General features: G+C 45.4%; 1 protein-coding gene across 1 annotated transcript in view; it reads right to left on the bottom strand.

Moving 5' to 3' along the window:
- The window catches only part of asap1a (ArfGAP with SH3 domain, ankyrin repeat and PH domain 1a), a 200410-nt gene that overhangs the window by 129496 nt on the left and 55404 nt on the right, over positions 1-15510 (bottom strand). Inside the window, exon 3 of the mRNA XM_084139939.1 lies at positions 8235-8307. Within this exon, the coding sequence (XP_083996065.1) occupies positions 8235-8307 (73 nt within the window). The remainder of the gene's footprint in view (positions 1-8234; positions 8308-15510) is intronic.

The following is a 15510-nucleotide window of genomic DNA, read 5'->3' on the forward strand; positions in this document are numbered from 1 at the left end:
TTCTGGGTAAGTCTCCAAGAGCTTTGCACACCTGGATTGTACAATATTTGCATATTATTATTTTAAAATGTCTTAAAGTTCTGTCAAGTTGGTTGTTGACCATCGCTAGACAGCCATTTACAAGTCTTGCCATAGACTTTCAAGCCTATTTAAGTCAACACTGTACCTAGGCCACTCAGGAACATTCAATATCATCTTGGTAAGCACCTCCAGTATATATTTGGCCTTGTGTTTTAGGTAATTGTCCTGCTGAAAGGTAAAATGTGTCTCCCAGTGTCTGTTGGAGAGCAGACTGAAACAAGTTTTCTTTTTATCATAAAAATCTCCCTAGTCCTTGCCGATGACAAGCATACCCATAACATGATGTAGCCACCACCATGTTGGAAAATATGAAGAATGGAACTCAGTGATGTGTTATATTGGATTTTCCCCAAACATAACGCTTTGTATTCAGGGCATAAAGGTAATTTCTTTGCCACATTTCTTTGCAGATTTACTTTAGTGCCTTATTGCAAACAGGATGCATGTTTTGGTATATTTGTATTCTGTACAGGCTTCCTTCTTTTCACTCTGCCATTTAGGTTAGTATTGTGTCGTAAATACAATGTTGTTGATCCATCCTCAGTTTTCTCCTATCACAGCCATTAAACACTGTAACTGTTTTAAAGTAACCATTGGCCTCATGGTGAAATCCCTGAGCGGTTTCCTTCCTCTCCGGCAATTGAGTTAGGAAGAACACCTGTATCTTTGTGTCACGCCCTGGCTCTGGGGACTCTTATATGTTGAGCCAGGGTGTGTAGGGTCTATGTTTTGTGTTCTATGTTCAGTTTCTAGTTCATGTGTTTTCTAGGTTGGCCGGGGTGGTTCTCAATCAGAGGCAATGAGAATCAGCTGTTGCTTGTTGTCTCTGATTGGGAACCATACTTAGGCAGCCTGTTGTGCACTTGTGTTTTGTGGGATCTTGTTCCGTGTTGGTTTGTGTTCATTACTGAGGACTTCACGTTTCGTTTTGTTGTTTTGTATTTTGTATCGTGTTGCTAGTACACTATTAAAGAGATGTACGCATATCACGCTGCGCCTTGGTCCACTCATTATGACGATCGTGACAGAAGATCCCACCAAAACAGGACCAAGCAGCGTGTCCAGGAGCAGACAGCCTGGACTTGGGAGGAGATCTTGGACGGGCAGGGGTCCTGGACTTGGGAGGAAATCCAGGCTGGTATGGATCGCCGTCCGTGGGAGGAGACGGTGGAGGTGCGCCATAGAGAGGAGCAGCGGCACCAACCGGGCCGACGTCGGACACGCAAGAGGCAACCCCAATAATTTTTTTGGGGGGGCACACGGCATGGACGACGGGGCTGCTGGAGGCAGCTACTGGGCGAGTTTGTGGATTAGGAGAGGAGGCCACCGGGTTTGGGGGGCTGGAAGGGAGGTTGGCGGAGCCTAGAGGTAGAGCAGAGCCAACTCCCCGTACTCAGGCTAGGCAGCGTGAGATTGGGCAGGTTCCGAGGTATGCGGAGCTGCGTACTGTGCCGCGAGTGGTCCGGCACAGTCCGGTACGTCCTGTGCGAGCACCACCACGAGTGTGCCGGCTCAACGCTCGTGGCCTCCAGTACCCCTCCTCGGTCCCGGATATCCTGCGCCAGTGTCACGTGCTGTAGTGCCAGTACGAGTACACAGCCCTGTACGTCCTGTGCTGATGCCTCACACAGAGTGTGTAAAAATAGGCATTCAGCCAGGACGGGTTGTGTCAGCTCTTCGCTCCAGACCTCCAGTCCGTCTCCACAGCCCGGTCCGGCCCGTTCCTGCTCCCTGTAACAAGCCTGTGATGCGCGTCGCCAGCCCGGCCCGGCCTGTTCCTGCCCCTCGCACCAAGCCTGTGGTGCGCGTCGCCACCCCGGCCGGCCTGTTCCTGCCCCTCGCACCAAGCCAATGGTGCGCGTCGCCAGCCCGGCCCGGCCTGTTCCTGCTCCCCGCACCAAGCCTATGATGCGCGTCACCAGCCCAGCCCGGCCTGTTCCTGCTCCCCGCACCAAGCCTATGGTGCGCGTCGCCAGCCCGGCCCGGCCTGTTCCTGCTCCCCGCACCAAGCCTGTGGTGCACGTCGCCAGCCCGGCCCGGCCCGTTCCTGCTCCCCGCACCAAGCCAATGGTGCGCGTCGCCAGCCCGGCCCGGCCTGTTCCTGCTCCCCGCACCAAGCCTATGGTGCGCGTCACCAGCCCAGCCCGGCCTGTTCCTGCTCCCCACACCAAGCCTATGGTGCGCATCGCCAGCCCGGCCCGGCCTGTTCCTGCTCCCCGCACCAAGCCTGTGGTGCGCGTCGCCAGCCCGGCCCGGCCTGTTCCTGCTCCCCGCACCAAGCCAGTGGTGCGCTTAGCCAGCCCGGTCCGGCCCGTTCCTGCTCCCCGCACCAAGCCTGTGATGCGCGTCGCCGGCCCGGCCTGTTCCTGCCCCTCGCACCAAGCCGATGGTGCGCGTCATCAGCCCGGCCCGGCCTGTTCCTGCTCCCCGCACCAAGCCTGTGGTGCGCGTCGCCAGCCCGGTCCGGCCTGTTCCTGCTCCCCGCACCAAGCCTGTGGTGCGCGTCGCCAGCCCGGTGCGGCCCGTCCCTGCTCCCCGCACCAAGCCTGTGGTGCGCGTCGTCAGTCCGGCACAGCCCGTGCCTGCTTCACCGGTGCCTGGTCAGGTACCGGTCAGCTGCTCCACACCGGAGACTAAGCAATCCGCTCCACCGATGTCCAGTCCAGCTCCAGCCAGCGGGGCCAGACTAGACCAGGGGAGCTATGGGGGGGTTGTTAGAGGGTGGTGGTCACGCCCGGAGCCGTATCCGCCTCCGAGGCGGAATGCCCACCCGGCCCCTCCCCTGTTGGGTTTATGTTGGCGCGGTCGCAGTCCGCGCCTTTGGGGGGGAGGGTACTGTCACGCCCTGGCTCTGGGGACTCTTATATGTTGAGCCAGGGTGTGTAGGGTCTATGTTTTGTGTTCTATGTTCAGTTTCTAGTTCATGTGTTTTCTAGGTTGGCCGGGGTGGTTCTCAATCAGACACAACGAGAATCAGCTGTTGCTTGTTGTCTCTGATTAGGAACCATACTTAGGCAGCCTGTTGTGCACTTGTGTTTTGTGGGATCTTGTTCCGTGTTGGTTTGTGTTCATTACCGAGGACTTCACGTTTCGTTTTGTTGTTTTGTATCATGTTGCTAGTACACTATTAAAGAGATGTACGCATATCACGCTGCGCCTTGGTCCACTCATTATGACGATCGTGACACTTTGTAGTGACTAGGTGTATTGATATACCATCCAAAGTGTCATTAATAACTTCACCATGCTCAAAGGGATATTCAATGTCTGTTTTTTTTGTACCAATAGGTGCCCTTCTTTGCGAGGCATTGAAAAACCTCCCTGGTCTTTGTGGTTGAATCTGTATTTGAAATTCACTGCTCGACTGAGGGTCCTTACAGATAATTGTATGTGTGGTGGACAGAGATGAGGTAGTCATTCAAAATCATGTTAAACACTATTATTGCACACACAGTGAGTCCATGCAACTTATTATGTGATTTGTTAAGCAACATTTTACTCCTGAACTTATTTAGGCATGGCATAACAAAGGGGTTGAATACTTACTGACTGAAGACATTTCAGTGTCATGACTTGCCCTCATAGGTTGAGGATCAAACATGCCGGCTAGGCAAAGGTTTGAACACCCCCTTTCCTGGGGGCCAGTTTTATGACCGGTCGTAAATACCGTGCAGACTTTCTCTTCCTTGCCATGAAGTATTGGGAGAAAGGACCCCTTTGTTAACAAAGGAAGTCTTCACACCAAGACTAACAATTAAAAGTGGATAATGAAACAATGTTCCTACTTAAAAGAATGTGGGAAATGGTTGGTGGGGACTTAAAGAACGATCATGTCAAATTCGTTACTATGTTGTGATGTCAATAAAGACGGTGGAACATCATAACTGTATCACTGGGGGGGTACACTTCCCAGTTATGAGGTTTACATCTAATGGTTGTATAAAACAAATGATTAAGTATAATAATAATTTTGTGAAGATAACAATGTGACTTTAGCATTCTAGATGAGACGATTGTTTGCATAAAAAGCCTTGAAAAACATTTAAACATTAGACCAGCAGACGTGAAGCGTGAGCTAAACGTTGTAAAATGGTTGAATTTCTACAAGACCAGAAGACCAGAAAACGTGAGACGTTAGTCCACACGTTTGAAATGGAGAAACTCTGAAACTCTCAACCTCTACACGAGGTGAAGAAGAAGACAATGCACTAGACCTTATCATCTCAGTCTGCAGCTGGCATGTATAGTCATCTAGAGAACCTTCACTAAAGACACGAGAGGGGAGAGGACTATCCCTCTCTGACAACCGCTGGTACATCAGTAGTATCCATTCCAACCACCACTACAACCAGAAACTCTACCAAGGACATTGAGATCTCTGGTGGGCAAACCAGAGTCCTACATCATCAACTTAACTATCGAGGAAAGCAACATGTAAATACATGTTGCATTTCTGATTCGAATGAGCGATTATTAGGATGCATAAGTATTATGATTACTGTGAGTGTAGTTTCCAAAGTAACTACAATAGTTTGAATCTCTGTCTCTCCCTTCCATTCTGACCCCTCCACTACCCAAGCATTCATGCTAATGTTAGTCCAGTCCACTAGGGACCAGTTTTATTGTATTACGTTAGTAATCAATAACCTATGTGTGTTTGTATTGTGTTATTATTGAGTTAGTTAGTAAATAAATAATTAAGCCAATTTGTGTATTGCTGATTCATCAATAAGGTTAGGGTTCTTGCAGATTCAAGGATTATGCGACGTTCAGAATGAGACTGATAAGAGGTAATTATTTGATAAGTGACTGTTATCGATATATAACATATCTTCTAAGAGTTTAATTCGGGAGATGGTAACTCGTTAAACAACTTCTTCCGTGGTGCCCCAAATTCCTCATGAGTTAATTGTTACATGATTAATTTAATCGAGTGACAATTAAACATAGTTAGGTGATTCGATAAATAACAGTCATATATTAAAGTAAATCACGTCACGACATCAGCTTTTCATTTTGAATACATTTCTAAACATTTCTAAAAACAAAATTCCACTGACATTATGGGGTATTGTGTGTAGGCCAGTGACACAACATCTCAATTTAATCCATTTTAAATGCAGGCTGTTACACAACAAAATGTGGAAAAATTCAAGGGGTGTGAATACTTTCTGAAGGCACTGTATAACCCATGGCATATAGGATATACCCTTAGTCTCTTGGGACCTCTCTCTTCATCTGCAAACAGAATTTCAGAGCTTTCCATATCTGAGGACAGAAAACATCACAAAGAAACAGACTTGGTTATACTCAGATTAGACAGCATTAAATATTATGTTGCTATTATCTCCCTGTCCTCAAAGTTTTCCCCTCTATGGACTGGAACTGGAGAATCGTTTCATAATGGCCTCCCACAAAGTTACCTGCCCTATACAGTAGCCTACAGTCGTGGTCAAAAGTTTTGAGAATGACACAACTATTAATTTTCACAAAGTCTGCTGCCTCAGTTTTTATGATGGCAATTTGCATATACTCCAGAATGTTATGAAGAGTGATCAGATTAATTGAAATCAATTGCAAAGTCCCTCTTTGTCATGGAAATGAACTTAATCCCAAAAAAAACATTTCCACTGCATTTCAGCCCTGCCACAAAAGGACCAGCTGACATCATGTCAGTGATTCTCTCGTTAACACAGGTGAGAGCGTTGACGAGGACAAGGCTGGAGATCACTCTGTCATCCTGATTAAGTTAGAATAACAGACTGGAAGCTTTAAAAGGAGTGTGGTGCTTGAAATCATTGTTCTTCCTCTGTTAACCATGGTTACCTGCAAGGAAACACGTGCCGTCATCATTGCTTTGCACAAAAAGGGCTTCACAGGCAAGGATATTGCTGCTAGTAAGATTGCACCTAAATCAACCATTTATTGGATCATCAAGAACTTCAAGGAGAGAGGTTCAATTGTTGTGAAGAAGGCTTCAGGGCGCCCAAGAAAGTCCAGCAAGCGCCAGGACCATCTCCTAAAGTTGTAATGTACTCTAATGTACTCCTGAGTGGCGCAGTGGTCTAAGGCACTGTATCGCAGTGCTAACTGTGCCACTAGAGATCCTGGTTCGAATCCAGGCTCTGTCGCAGCCGGCCGCGACCGGGAGACTCATGGGCGGCGCACAATTGGCCCAGCGTCGTCCAGGGTAGGGGAGGGAATGGCCGGCAGGGATGTAGCTCAGTTGATAGAGCATGGCGTTTGCAACGCCAGGGTTGTGGGTTCGATTCCCACGGGGGCCAGTATATATATTTTTTTATATGTATTCACTAACTGTAAGTCGCTCTGGATAAGAGCGTCTGCTAAATGACTAAAATGTAAATGTAAATGTAAAGTTGATTCAGCTGCGGGATCGGGGCACCACCAGTGCAGAGCTTGCTCAGGAATGGCAGCAGGCAGGTGTGAGTGCATCTGCACGCACAGTGAGGCGAAGACTTTTGGAGGATGGCCTGGTGTCAAGAAGGGCAGCGAGGAAGCCACTGATATTCTGCAAAAGTTGTGGTCAATCCTCAAGAGGCGGGTGGACAAACAAAAACCATGACAACAACGTGATTTTGGAGGTATGGCAACGTGACACTACTCTGTTATAAAAATATGCTCTGCATTTTTGACACAAAAATCTACTTTAATAGTTGCTAAGGCTCTGGTCTTGTCCCATCTTGATTACTGTCTGGTAATATGGTCACATTTTAAATGTGTTTGACTGTCTTTGTCAATCAGTGTGTCAGTGTTTTGTTACTTGTCATGTTTTTTGTGGACCCCAGGAAGAGTAGCTGATCCTTCTACAAAAGCTAATGGGGAACCAAATAAACAAATATACTTTGGTTAAAGATAAAGCAAATAGGGGTGGCAATACAGTCGGCTACCATTCTCAATAGTTTCCCATCAAGGTTGTCTATACCTGGTGGCTTATCATTATTGATGGATAACAATCGTTTTTCCACCTAACTAACTTGACCAAAATCAAATCGGCAATCCTTCTCTTACATTATTAGATATTTTTACAAAAATATGATGGTTCAATGTTGTCATTTCACTTCTGAGCTTTTCCACCTTACTAGTGAAATAGTCATTGAAATGATTGGCAATATCGAAAGGTTTTGTTATAAATAGGTAGGGGAGGGAATGGCCAGCAGGGATGTAGCTCAGTTGGTAGAGCATGGCGTTTGCAACGCCAGGGTTGTGGGTTCGATTGTATGCACTCACTAACTGTAAGTCGCTCTGGATAAGAGCGTCTGCTAAATGACTAAAATGTAATGTAAAATGTAACCTAGTAATAGGGTCATTAGTCTTCTAGACTGTCAACTTTAACAGTGAGACAAACTCACTGCAGTAAAAATGAAACGGTTGCCGGAATAACATATTGTTGTCCCTCCCCAAACAATATCCAAAAAAAAAATTGTCCTGGACACACATTCCATAATTGACAGACATGCTATGGTGAGGTCGTTAATGTGAAAGCCTTGCATCGATTTATATTAGAGGGAACACAGGACGACAAAGTATCATCAATAATATGTGAATTAGAGTTCAGAGCAGTCTGACCGCACGTTGAATGCCTTTCAATGCCATTCCCCCAGAGAATATTGTCGCCCGACCTACTATTACTTTACATTTGCTCACGCCACGGGTGACCATTAATCACACTAATATAAATTACGTATGTGGGGGAAAACTCTGAGGTGTTGGTAGCTGGGACTGTCGTTCAGAAGTGTGTGTATTAAAATTCAGCTTTTGATATTTGAACTCGCTCCACTGTGACGGAACACTGGCTTGTAACAAACAAACTTGCAATTGTGCTTGCTGCCACATGGTGCGCCATGGGTCTCCTTCACTGAGGTAAAACAGGAAAACGACCTTTTGAATGGTCAGAACTATACACCCACTGTATGTGGTCCATACAGGAAGAAAACCCATAACACACAATGTTGACTGTGCCACCGTCACATTTTAACTTTTGTGCAGTGATTAATCACATATTTCAGGCACAGAGATAGATATTTTGGCTATTTAAAAAAAAGCATGTAGGCGCAAAACCAGAACATCAGTTGAGAGGATGAGGCCTTTCAAGGACGTGTAGGAGGATGGACTGAGTAAGAGGACGAGACTACCTTGACCAGAGTTGTAGATGGCTTTCACAGACTTCTTCACCTTCTGTAAAGCAGTCCGGTCTTGATCCAAAGCCTAGAGACGGGGAAAGAAAAGAGAAAGAGAGATGAGATCAGACGCATTTGAAAGTCTTCAAGATACAGTACATCCCTGTTTTACAGGATTCAATTATATTTTAAACATAATCAGCGATTACTGTAACATTTGGGGATCAACATTGTTCAGAGAGGATCCTTACAGACCTGGGCAGAAAACAGTTGTATGTTGTAGTTTATTTGAAAATAAGTTTTCAAATGCTTAAGGTAGACGAATATAGTTTATATAGAGTTTCAACTAAAAGGCAACTACTGTATTTTCTTTGATATTCAAATACAGGTCTCAGAAAACCAAATAATATTTGAAAGTATTTTGAATACCTCTCAGAAAACCAAATAATATTTGAAGGTATTTAATTATATGCAAGTTATCTGAAAACAATAAATATATATTTATTTGATGGCTGCCAAATACTTGATGAAGAACCAAAAACTACAACAGTTAGTTGAATATATGATCATAAGCACATGGTTTGGAGAGCTCCCAGATATGAATCTTAATATAGCCTATAGCCTAGAATTAAATACATGAGGGACATGAAATCACCTCAACATTAGAGTAAACCACTTTTGCAGCTTCAAAATGACTAACAAATATATGTTCAAAATGAGTGACATAAGGTAATACAGTAACACTTGACATCCAGTTCTTATGCATGTGGAGTAACTTTGTGATTAATACAATAGCAACATGGTTGATACATAGGACTTTGGAAATTGCTTTATAATGTAATAATAATGGAGTTATTACATAAGTGGAATAAGGAACATTCACTATTCCTCGTGTACAGTAGTTACAAAAACGCTCAGCTCATTGCTATGCAATAAGAGTACCTGTAATTATGCCAGCTAGCTACCTACCATTCAGCTGTTTTTCTAACCTCATTATCTGAAGCGTTAACGTTAGGTAGTTAATAGCTACTGTACTCGAAATGTAGCTACCTGGATAGCTAACTAAACAATAGCTGGAACGACCTAGCTTTAATATTTGGAGACGCTTTCTCTCTGTTGGGACAGACGCGAACTGGCTGAATTGATTCAGTGGCTAGCTTTGCACTTAACTGGCTAACAGTAGCTACTAAGGGTAAGTTATAACCTACATTTATTTTTGTTTTGTTTTTACATACTGGTAACCAGAGTCGTTCAAGGGAATTCGGGACATGGGTGACTAGTTAACGTTAGCTTGGCTCTCTGTGTGTTCGTGCCGTGGGAGGAGGGGTTAGTTCATTGGCAGAGAGCAATGGCTAGCTAGTATGCAAACTATTCTAGCTAATTAACTGGCTGAATAAGTTGACGACGTACTCACTCAAACTGTCAAAACTAACCCAAAACTTTACACAACGTTAGACACGGACACAAATGATCTGCTTGGCGTGTTAACACACTGGTTGTTTGTTGTAACTGAGTATTGGTGCTAAACCGTGTTATTGGAGGCTGGCATGCTAGTTGGCTTTGGCATCATAGGATTCGGTGCCCTGGACGGTTTTCACGGAAGAATTCCGTACCAAGTTAGCTAGCTGAATAAACTAAGTTAGAGTCTATTCCTAGAAACATTGAACCGCTGTAGTTTACAACAATTATAATTTCTAAAGTGGAAGTTGGGAGAGTTATATTTGAGTGTTTCAGTGAAACGTAAGTGAGGGAGGCCCCGCTCTCTCGCTTTCCCAGATGTTTAGTTAATTTCATTCCGATCTCCTTTGTATTATTGTAGCCTTTCTCTGTAGCCTGTCAACTATGTGTCTGTCTATCCCTGTTCTCTCCTCTCTGCACAGGCCATACAAACGCTTCACACCACGTGGCTGTTGCCACTCTAATCTGGTGGTCCCTGCTCGCATGACCCACGTGGAGTTCCAGGTCTCTGGCAGCCTCTGGAACTACCGTTCTGCGGCCAACAAGTTAATCTCAGCCTATGCTACCCTCCAGTCCCTCGACTTCTTGGCCCTGACAGAAACATGGATTACCACAGAAAACACTGCTACTCCTACTGCTCTTTCCTCGTCTAACCATGTGTTCTTGCATACCCGAGAGCATCTGGTCAGCGTGGCGGTGGCACAGGAATCCTCATCTCTCCCACGTGGACATTCTCTCTCTTTCCCCTGACCCATCTGTCTATCTCCTCATTTGAATTCCATGCTGTCACAGTCATTAGCCCATTCAAGGGTTCATTTATCGCCCTCCAGGTTCCCTTGGAGAGTTCATCAATGAGCTTGACACCTTGATAAGTTCCTTTCCTGAGGATGGCTCACCCCTCACAGTTCTGGGTGACTTTAACCTCCCTATATCTACCTTTGACTCATTTCTCTCTGCCTCCTTCTTTCCACTCCTCTCCTCTTTTGACCTCACCCTCTCACCGTCCCCCCCTACTCACAAGGCAGGCAATACGCTTGACCTCATCTTTACTAGATGCTGTTCTTCTACTAATCTCACTGCAACTCCCCTCCAAGTCTCCGACCACTACTTTGTATCCTTTTCTCTCTCGCTCTCCTCCAACACTACTCACTCTGCCCCTACTCAGATGGTAATGCGCCGTCGCAACCTTCGCTCTCTCTCTCCCGCTACTCTCTCCTCTCCCATCCTATCATCTCTTCCCTCTGCTCAATCCTTCTCCCTCCAATCTCCTGATTCTGCCTCCTCAACCCTCCTCAACCCTCCTCTCCTCCCTTTCTGCATCCTTTGACTCTCTATGTCCCTTATCCTCCCGGCCGGCACAGTCCTCCCCTCCTGCTCCGTGGCTTGACGACTCATTGCGAGCTCACAGAACAGGGCTCCGGGCAGCCGAGCGGAAATGGAGGAAAACTAAACTCCCTGCGGACCTGGCATCTTTTCACTCCCTCCTCTCTACATTTTCTTCCTCTGTTTCTGCTGCTAAAGCCACTTTCTACCACTCTAAATTCAAAGCATCTGCCTCTAACCCTAGGAAGCTCTTTGCCACCTTCTCTTCCCTGCTGAATCCTCCTCCCCCTCCCCCCTCCCTCTCTGTGGATGACTTCGTCAACCATTTTGAAAAGAAGGTTGACGACATCCGATCCTCATTTGTTACGTCAAATGACACCTTTGGTCCTGCTCACACTGCCCTACCCTATGCTTTGACTTCTTTCTCCCCTCTCTCTCCAGATGAAATCTTGCGACTTGTGACGGCCGGCCGCCCAACAACCTGCCCGCTTGACCCTATCCCCTCCTCTCTTCTCCAGACCATTTCCGGAGACCTTCTCCCTTACCTCACCTCGCTCATCAACTCATCCTTGACCGCTGGCCATGTCCCTTCCGTCTTCAAGAGAGTGAGAGTTGCACCCCTCCTCAAAAAACCTACACTCGATCCCTCCGATGTCAACAACTACAGACCAGTATCCCTTCTTTCTTTTCTCTCCAAAACTCTTGAGCGTGCCGTCTCTAGCCAACTCTCCTGCTATCTCTCTCAGAATGACCTTCTTGATCCAAACCAGTCAGGTTTCAAGACTGGTCATTCAACTGAGACTGCTCTTCTCTGTGTCACGGAGGCTCTCCGCACTGCTAAAGCGAACTCTCCCTCCTCTGCTCTTATCCTTCTAGACATATCCGCTGCCTTTGATACTTTGAACCATCAGATCCTACTCTCCACCCTCTCCGAGTTGGGCATCTCCGGCGCTGCTCACTCTTGGATTGCGTCCTACCTGACAGGTCGCTCCTACCAGGTGGCGTTGCGAGAATCTGCCTCCGCACCACGTGCTCTCACCACTGGTGTCCCCCAGGGCTCAGTTCTAGGCCCTCTGCTATTCTCTCTATACACCAAGTCACTTGGCTCTGTCATATCCTCACATGGTCTCTCCTATCATTGCTACGCAGACGACACACACTTAATTTTCTCCTTTCCCCCTTCTGATAACCAGGTGGCGAATCGCATCTCTGCATGTCTGGCAGACATATCAGTGTGGATGTCGGATCACCACCTCAAGCTGAACCTCGGCAAGACGGAGCTGCTCTTCCTCCCGGGGAAGGACTGCCGTTCCATGATCTCGCCATCACGGTTGACAACTCCATTGTGTTCTCCTCCCAGAGTGCAAATAACCTTGGCGTGACCCTGGACAACACCCTGTCGTTCTCCGCTAAAATCAAAGCGGTGACCCGATCCTGCAGGTTCATGCTCTACAACATTCGCAGAGTACTACCCTACCTTACACAGAAAGCGGCACAGGTCCTAATCCAGGCACTTGTCATCTCCCGTCTGGATTACTGCAACTCGCTGTTGGCTGGGCTCCCTGCCTGTGCCATTAAACCCCTACAACTTATCCAGAACGCCGCAGCCCGTCTGGTGTTCGACCTTCCCAAGTTCTTTCATGTCACCCCGCTCCTCCGCACACTCCACTGGCTTCCAGTTGAGGCTCGCATCTACTATAATACCATGGTGCTTGCCTACGGAGCTGTGAGGGGAACGGCACCTCCTTACCTCCTTACCCTACACCCAAACGGGGGCACTACGTTCATCCACCTCTGGCCTGCTAGCTCCCCTACCTCTACAGAAGCACAGTTCCCGCTCAGCCCAGTCAAAGCTATTTGCTGCTCTGGCACCCCAATGGTGGAACAAGCTCCCCCACGACGCCACGACAGTGGAGTCACTGACCACCTTCCGGAGACACTTGAAACCCTACCTCTTTAAGGAATACCTGGAATAGTATAAAGTAATCCTTCTACCCACCCCCCCATAAAAAAAATATTTAAAAAAAGTGGTTGTACCACTTGCTATCATAAGTTGAATGCACCAATTTGTAAGTCGCTCTGGATAAGAGCGTCTGCTAAATGATGTAAATGTATGAAATTAAAATGCAATTACCAAAGTATTTCGTAACAACATGCTAATAAAACATTGCTCCAAAAGTAATTACACTTTCATTGCACAGGAACAGTTTAATATTAAGTGTTACTGATACAAGATACAAGATCCTTTATTGCCACACAACCAAGGTTGGTGGTATGTGTTTATGGTACAGCATGGTAGCTCTGAAGTGACGAATATACATATATACCCCAGCCTCACCTCATACAACAAACATTCACCCACATTCATTGAACATATACAGGCTTTACATTCACAATTAGTACAAAGCAGCTAGAATAGCATCATCACCTTGAGGTTCTTTCTTCTCTTGTAATCTATTGCTATCTCTGTGGTTTTTGAGGCGTTCAGCATGAGGTCGTGGGCCTTACACCACGCCACCGCCCAAGCCACTTCACGGCGATACTGTGTTTCATTGTTGTCTGTGATGAGGCCGACTATGGTGGTGTCGTCAGCAAATTTAAAGACCTTAACTGAGGTCTCCTGAGATGTAAACTGGTTTGTAAAGAGGGAAAATATCCATTGTTCTAGGTGTACATAATCAAGTCAAACCAATTCATGCTAACAGTAACAAAATATGGCTATGTCAAAAGGAAACTAAATATCGAAAAACTATGTTAGCTTGTATTCTGAGTAAACTATCCCTTTACAGATGGTATAGTGTGTGTTTGAAACAAGAACACTTGCCCTCAGATGGACAAAGAGGTTCAAAGTTGTTTTTGCTAAGCATCCAACTTGCTAGTTGCAATGTATGCAAATGTTTTGAATTTCTCTGCAGTATTTTCAGTTATCATTAATTTAATTGCAGCTTTTGACCATTTCAGTGGCATGTTTAAAAAGTCATAGAGTAGTTGAGTGTCACAACTTATTTATTCTTATCTGTACAAAATATAATTGGTTAAATGGTTTGCCTTGATTATGTACACCTAGAGCAATGGACTTTCAGGAGGATGGATAATTACATAATTTTCAGATAGAAATGTATTGTGTAGATCAAATGTGACTGCCAGATAGATTGGAATAGTATAGGAGATTGTGTGTGTTATTCATTATATTTCTGTCTTCAACATGATGTTCCAGATACAGCCCTGCCATTAGTTGAAGGCAGCCAATCCAATAGTTTCTGAAAAGTAGTAACTTCCTGAGATCTGTATTCAAATATTTCTGAAAAGTAGTTGCTTTCTGAGATCTGTATTCAAATAGTTGTTGTCACCTCCAAAGTAATTATTTGCTCCCCCCCAAAAAGAATTACTTACCACAAATAATAGTTAAAACTATGGTTATCCCAGGTCTGGACCCTTACAACATGCAAGATACAGTATTCTATCAAATGCGCCACTTGAACTTGCAAGAAAAGATCCAGCAAACAAGTGCGGACTTAACCAATTCAAATTTCCATTGAGATGGCAGAAAGGAGGAAATCAAGTCTTTGGTGTACTGTATGCTACTCAACAACTATGATATAGCTGGTACCTTTACCATGCTCTGTATACTACATGGAACCTAGTCAAATGTGTATTTTTTGTTTTTCTTAAGTCATTTTTATGAAGCAGAAAAGCATATCTGAAATGTAGCATACATATGTTTTATATTCACACCTTTTTCTGAAGTATATGACTCTGCAAATTCATCATTATGGCACAAGGTGGAATTTGTATTAATTTAATCCGAGGTCATGTTTGATTGAATAGGCCCTTGGTACTAGCACATTGAAGCAGGCTAGCCTAGAGAGAAAATAACTTGAGAATTCAATTCTTGCAGCATAGAAGTTCTATCTACATGGCACTGTTGCCATTTTCTCCTCAAATCACTGTTGGATTACCTCCAGCTATGCAGTGGGCCACAAGGTCATAGGCTCTCACAGGTAGCCCAGAGTTTCACAAGAGAAAGAGGAGGCGACACCAAATCAATAGCAGTTTTTTGTTGTTGACCACAGCAAAGGGGAAGGGCCTGAGAGAGGCAAAATACTGTATGCAACACTCCCAACAAAGACGCCTCAAAGAGAAGAGGTGCTTGTGAATCCCTTGTGACTGCTGTTGTAAGGCTTCGTAGAGCGGTCATAAAAATTGAACAGCTTGCTGTTACCGTTTTTGAAAACTTATGACCAACACACTTAATACAAGGTAACTGACATGACAGAGATATAAAGAAAGCATTGACCAACATGAGCCTTGTTTGATAGCCTACACGGTATGGTAAAGACAATCATAAATTGATAGGCAATGGGAACCAAAACAGTACTAACACTGCCATTTGACAGAGCTATTTCAGCTTTATAATTGCTGACTCAAGCAGATCAATATGTGCTATAGAAAGCGAGGCGGTGCCATTTATACTGAAAGGGGAAAGATCCATTCCTTCCCTACATTAGTG

This window comes from Coregonus lavaretus, assembly GCF_964263955.1.
Source record: "Coregonus lavaretus genome assembly, chromosome: 23".
Classification (NCBI taxonomy): Eukaryota; Metazoa; Chordata; class Actinopteri; order Salmoniformes; family Salmonidae; genus Coregonus; species Coregonus lavaretus.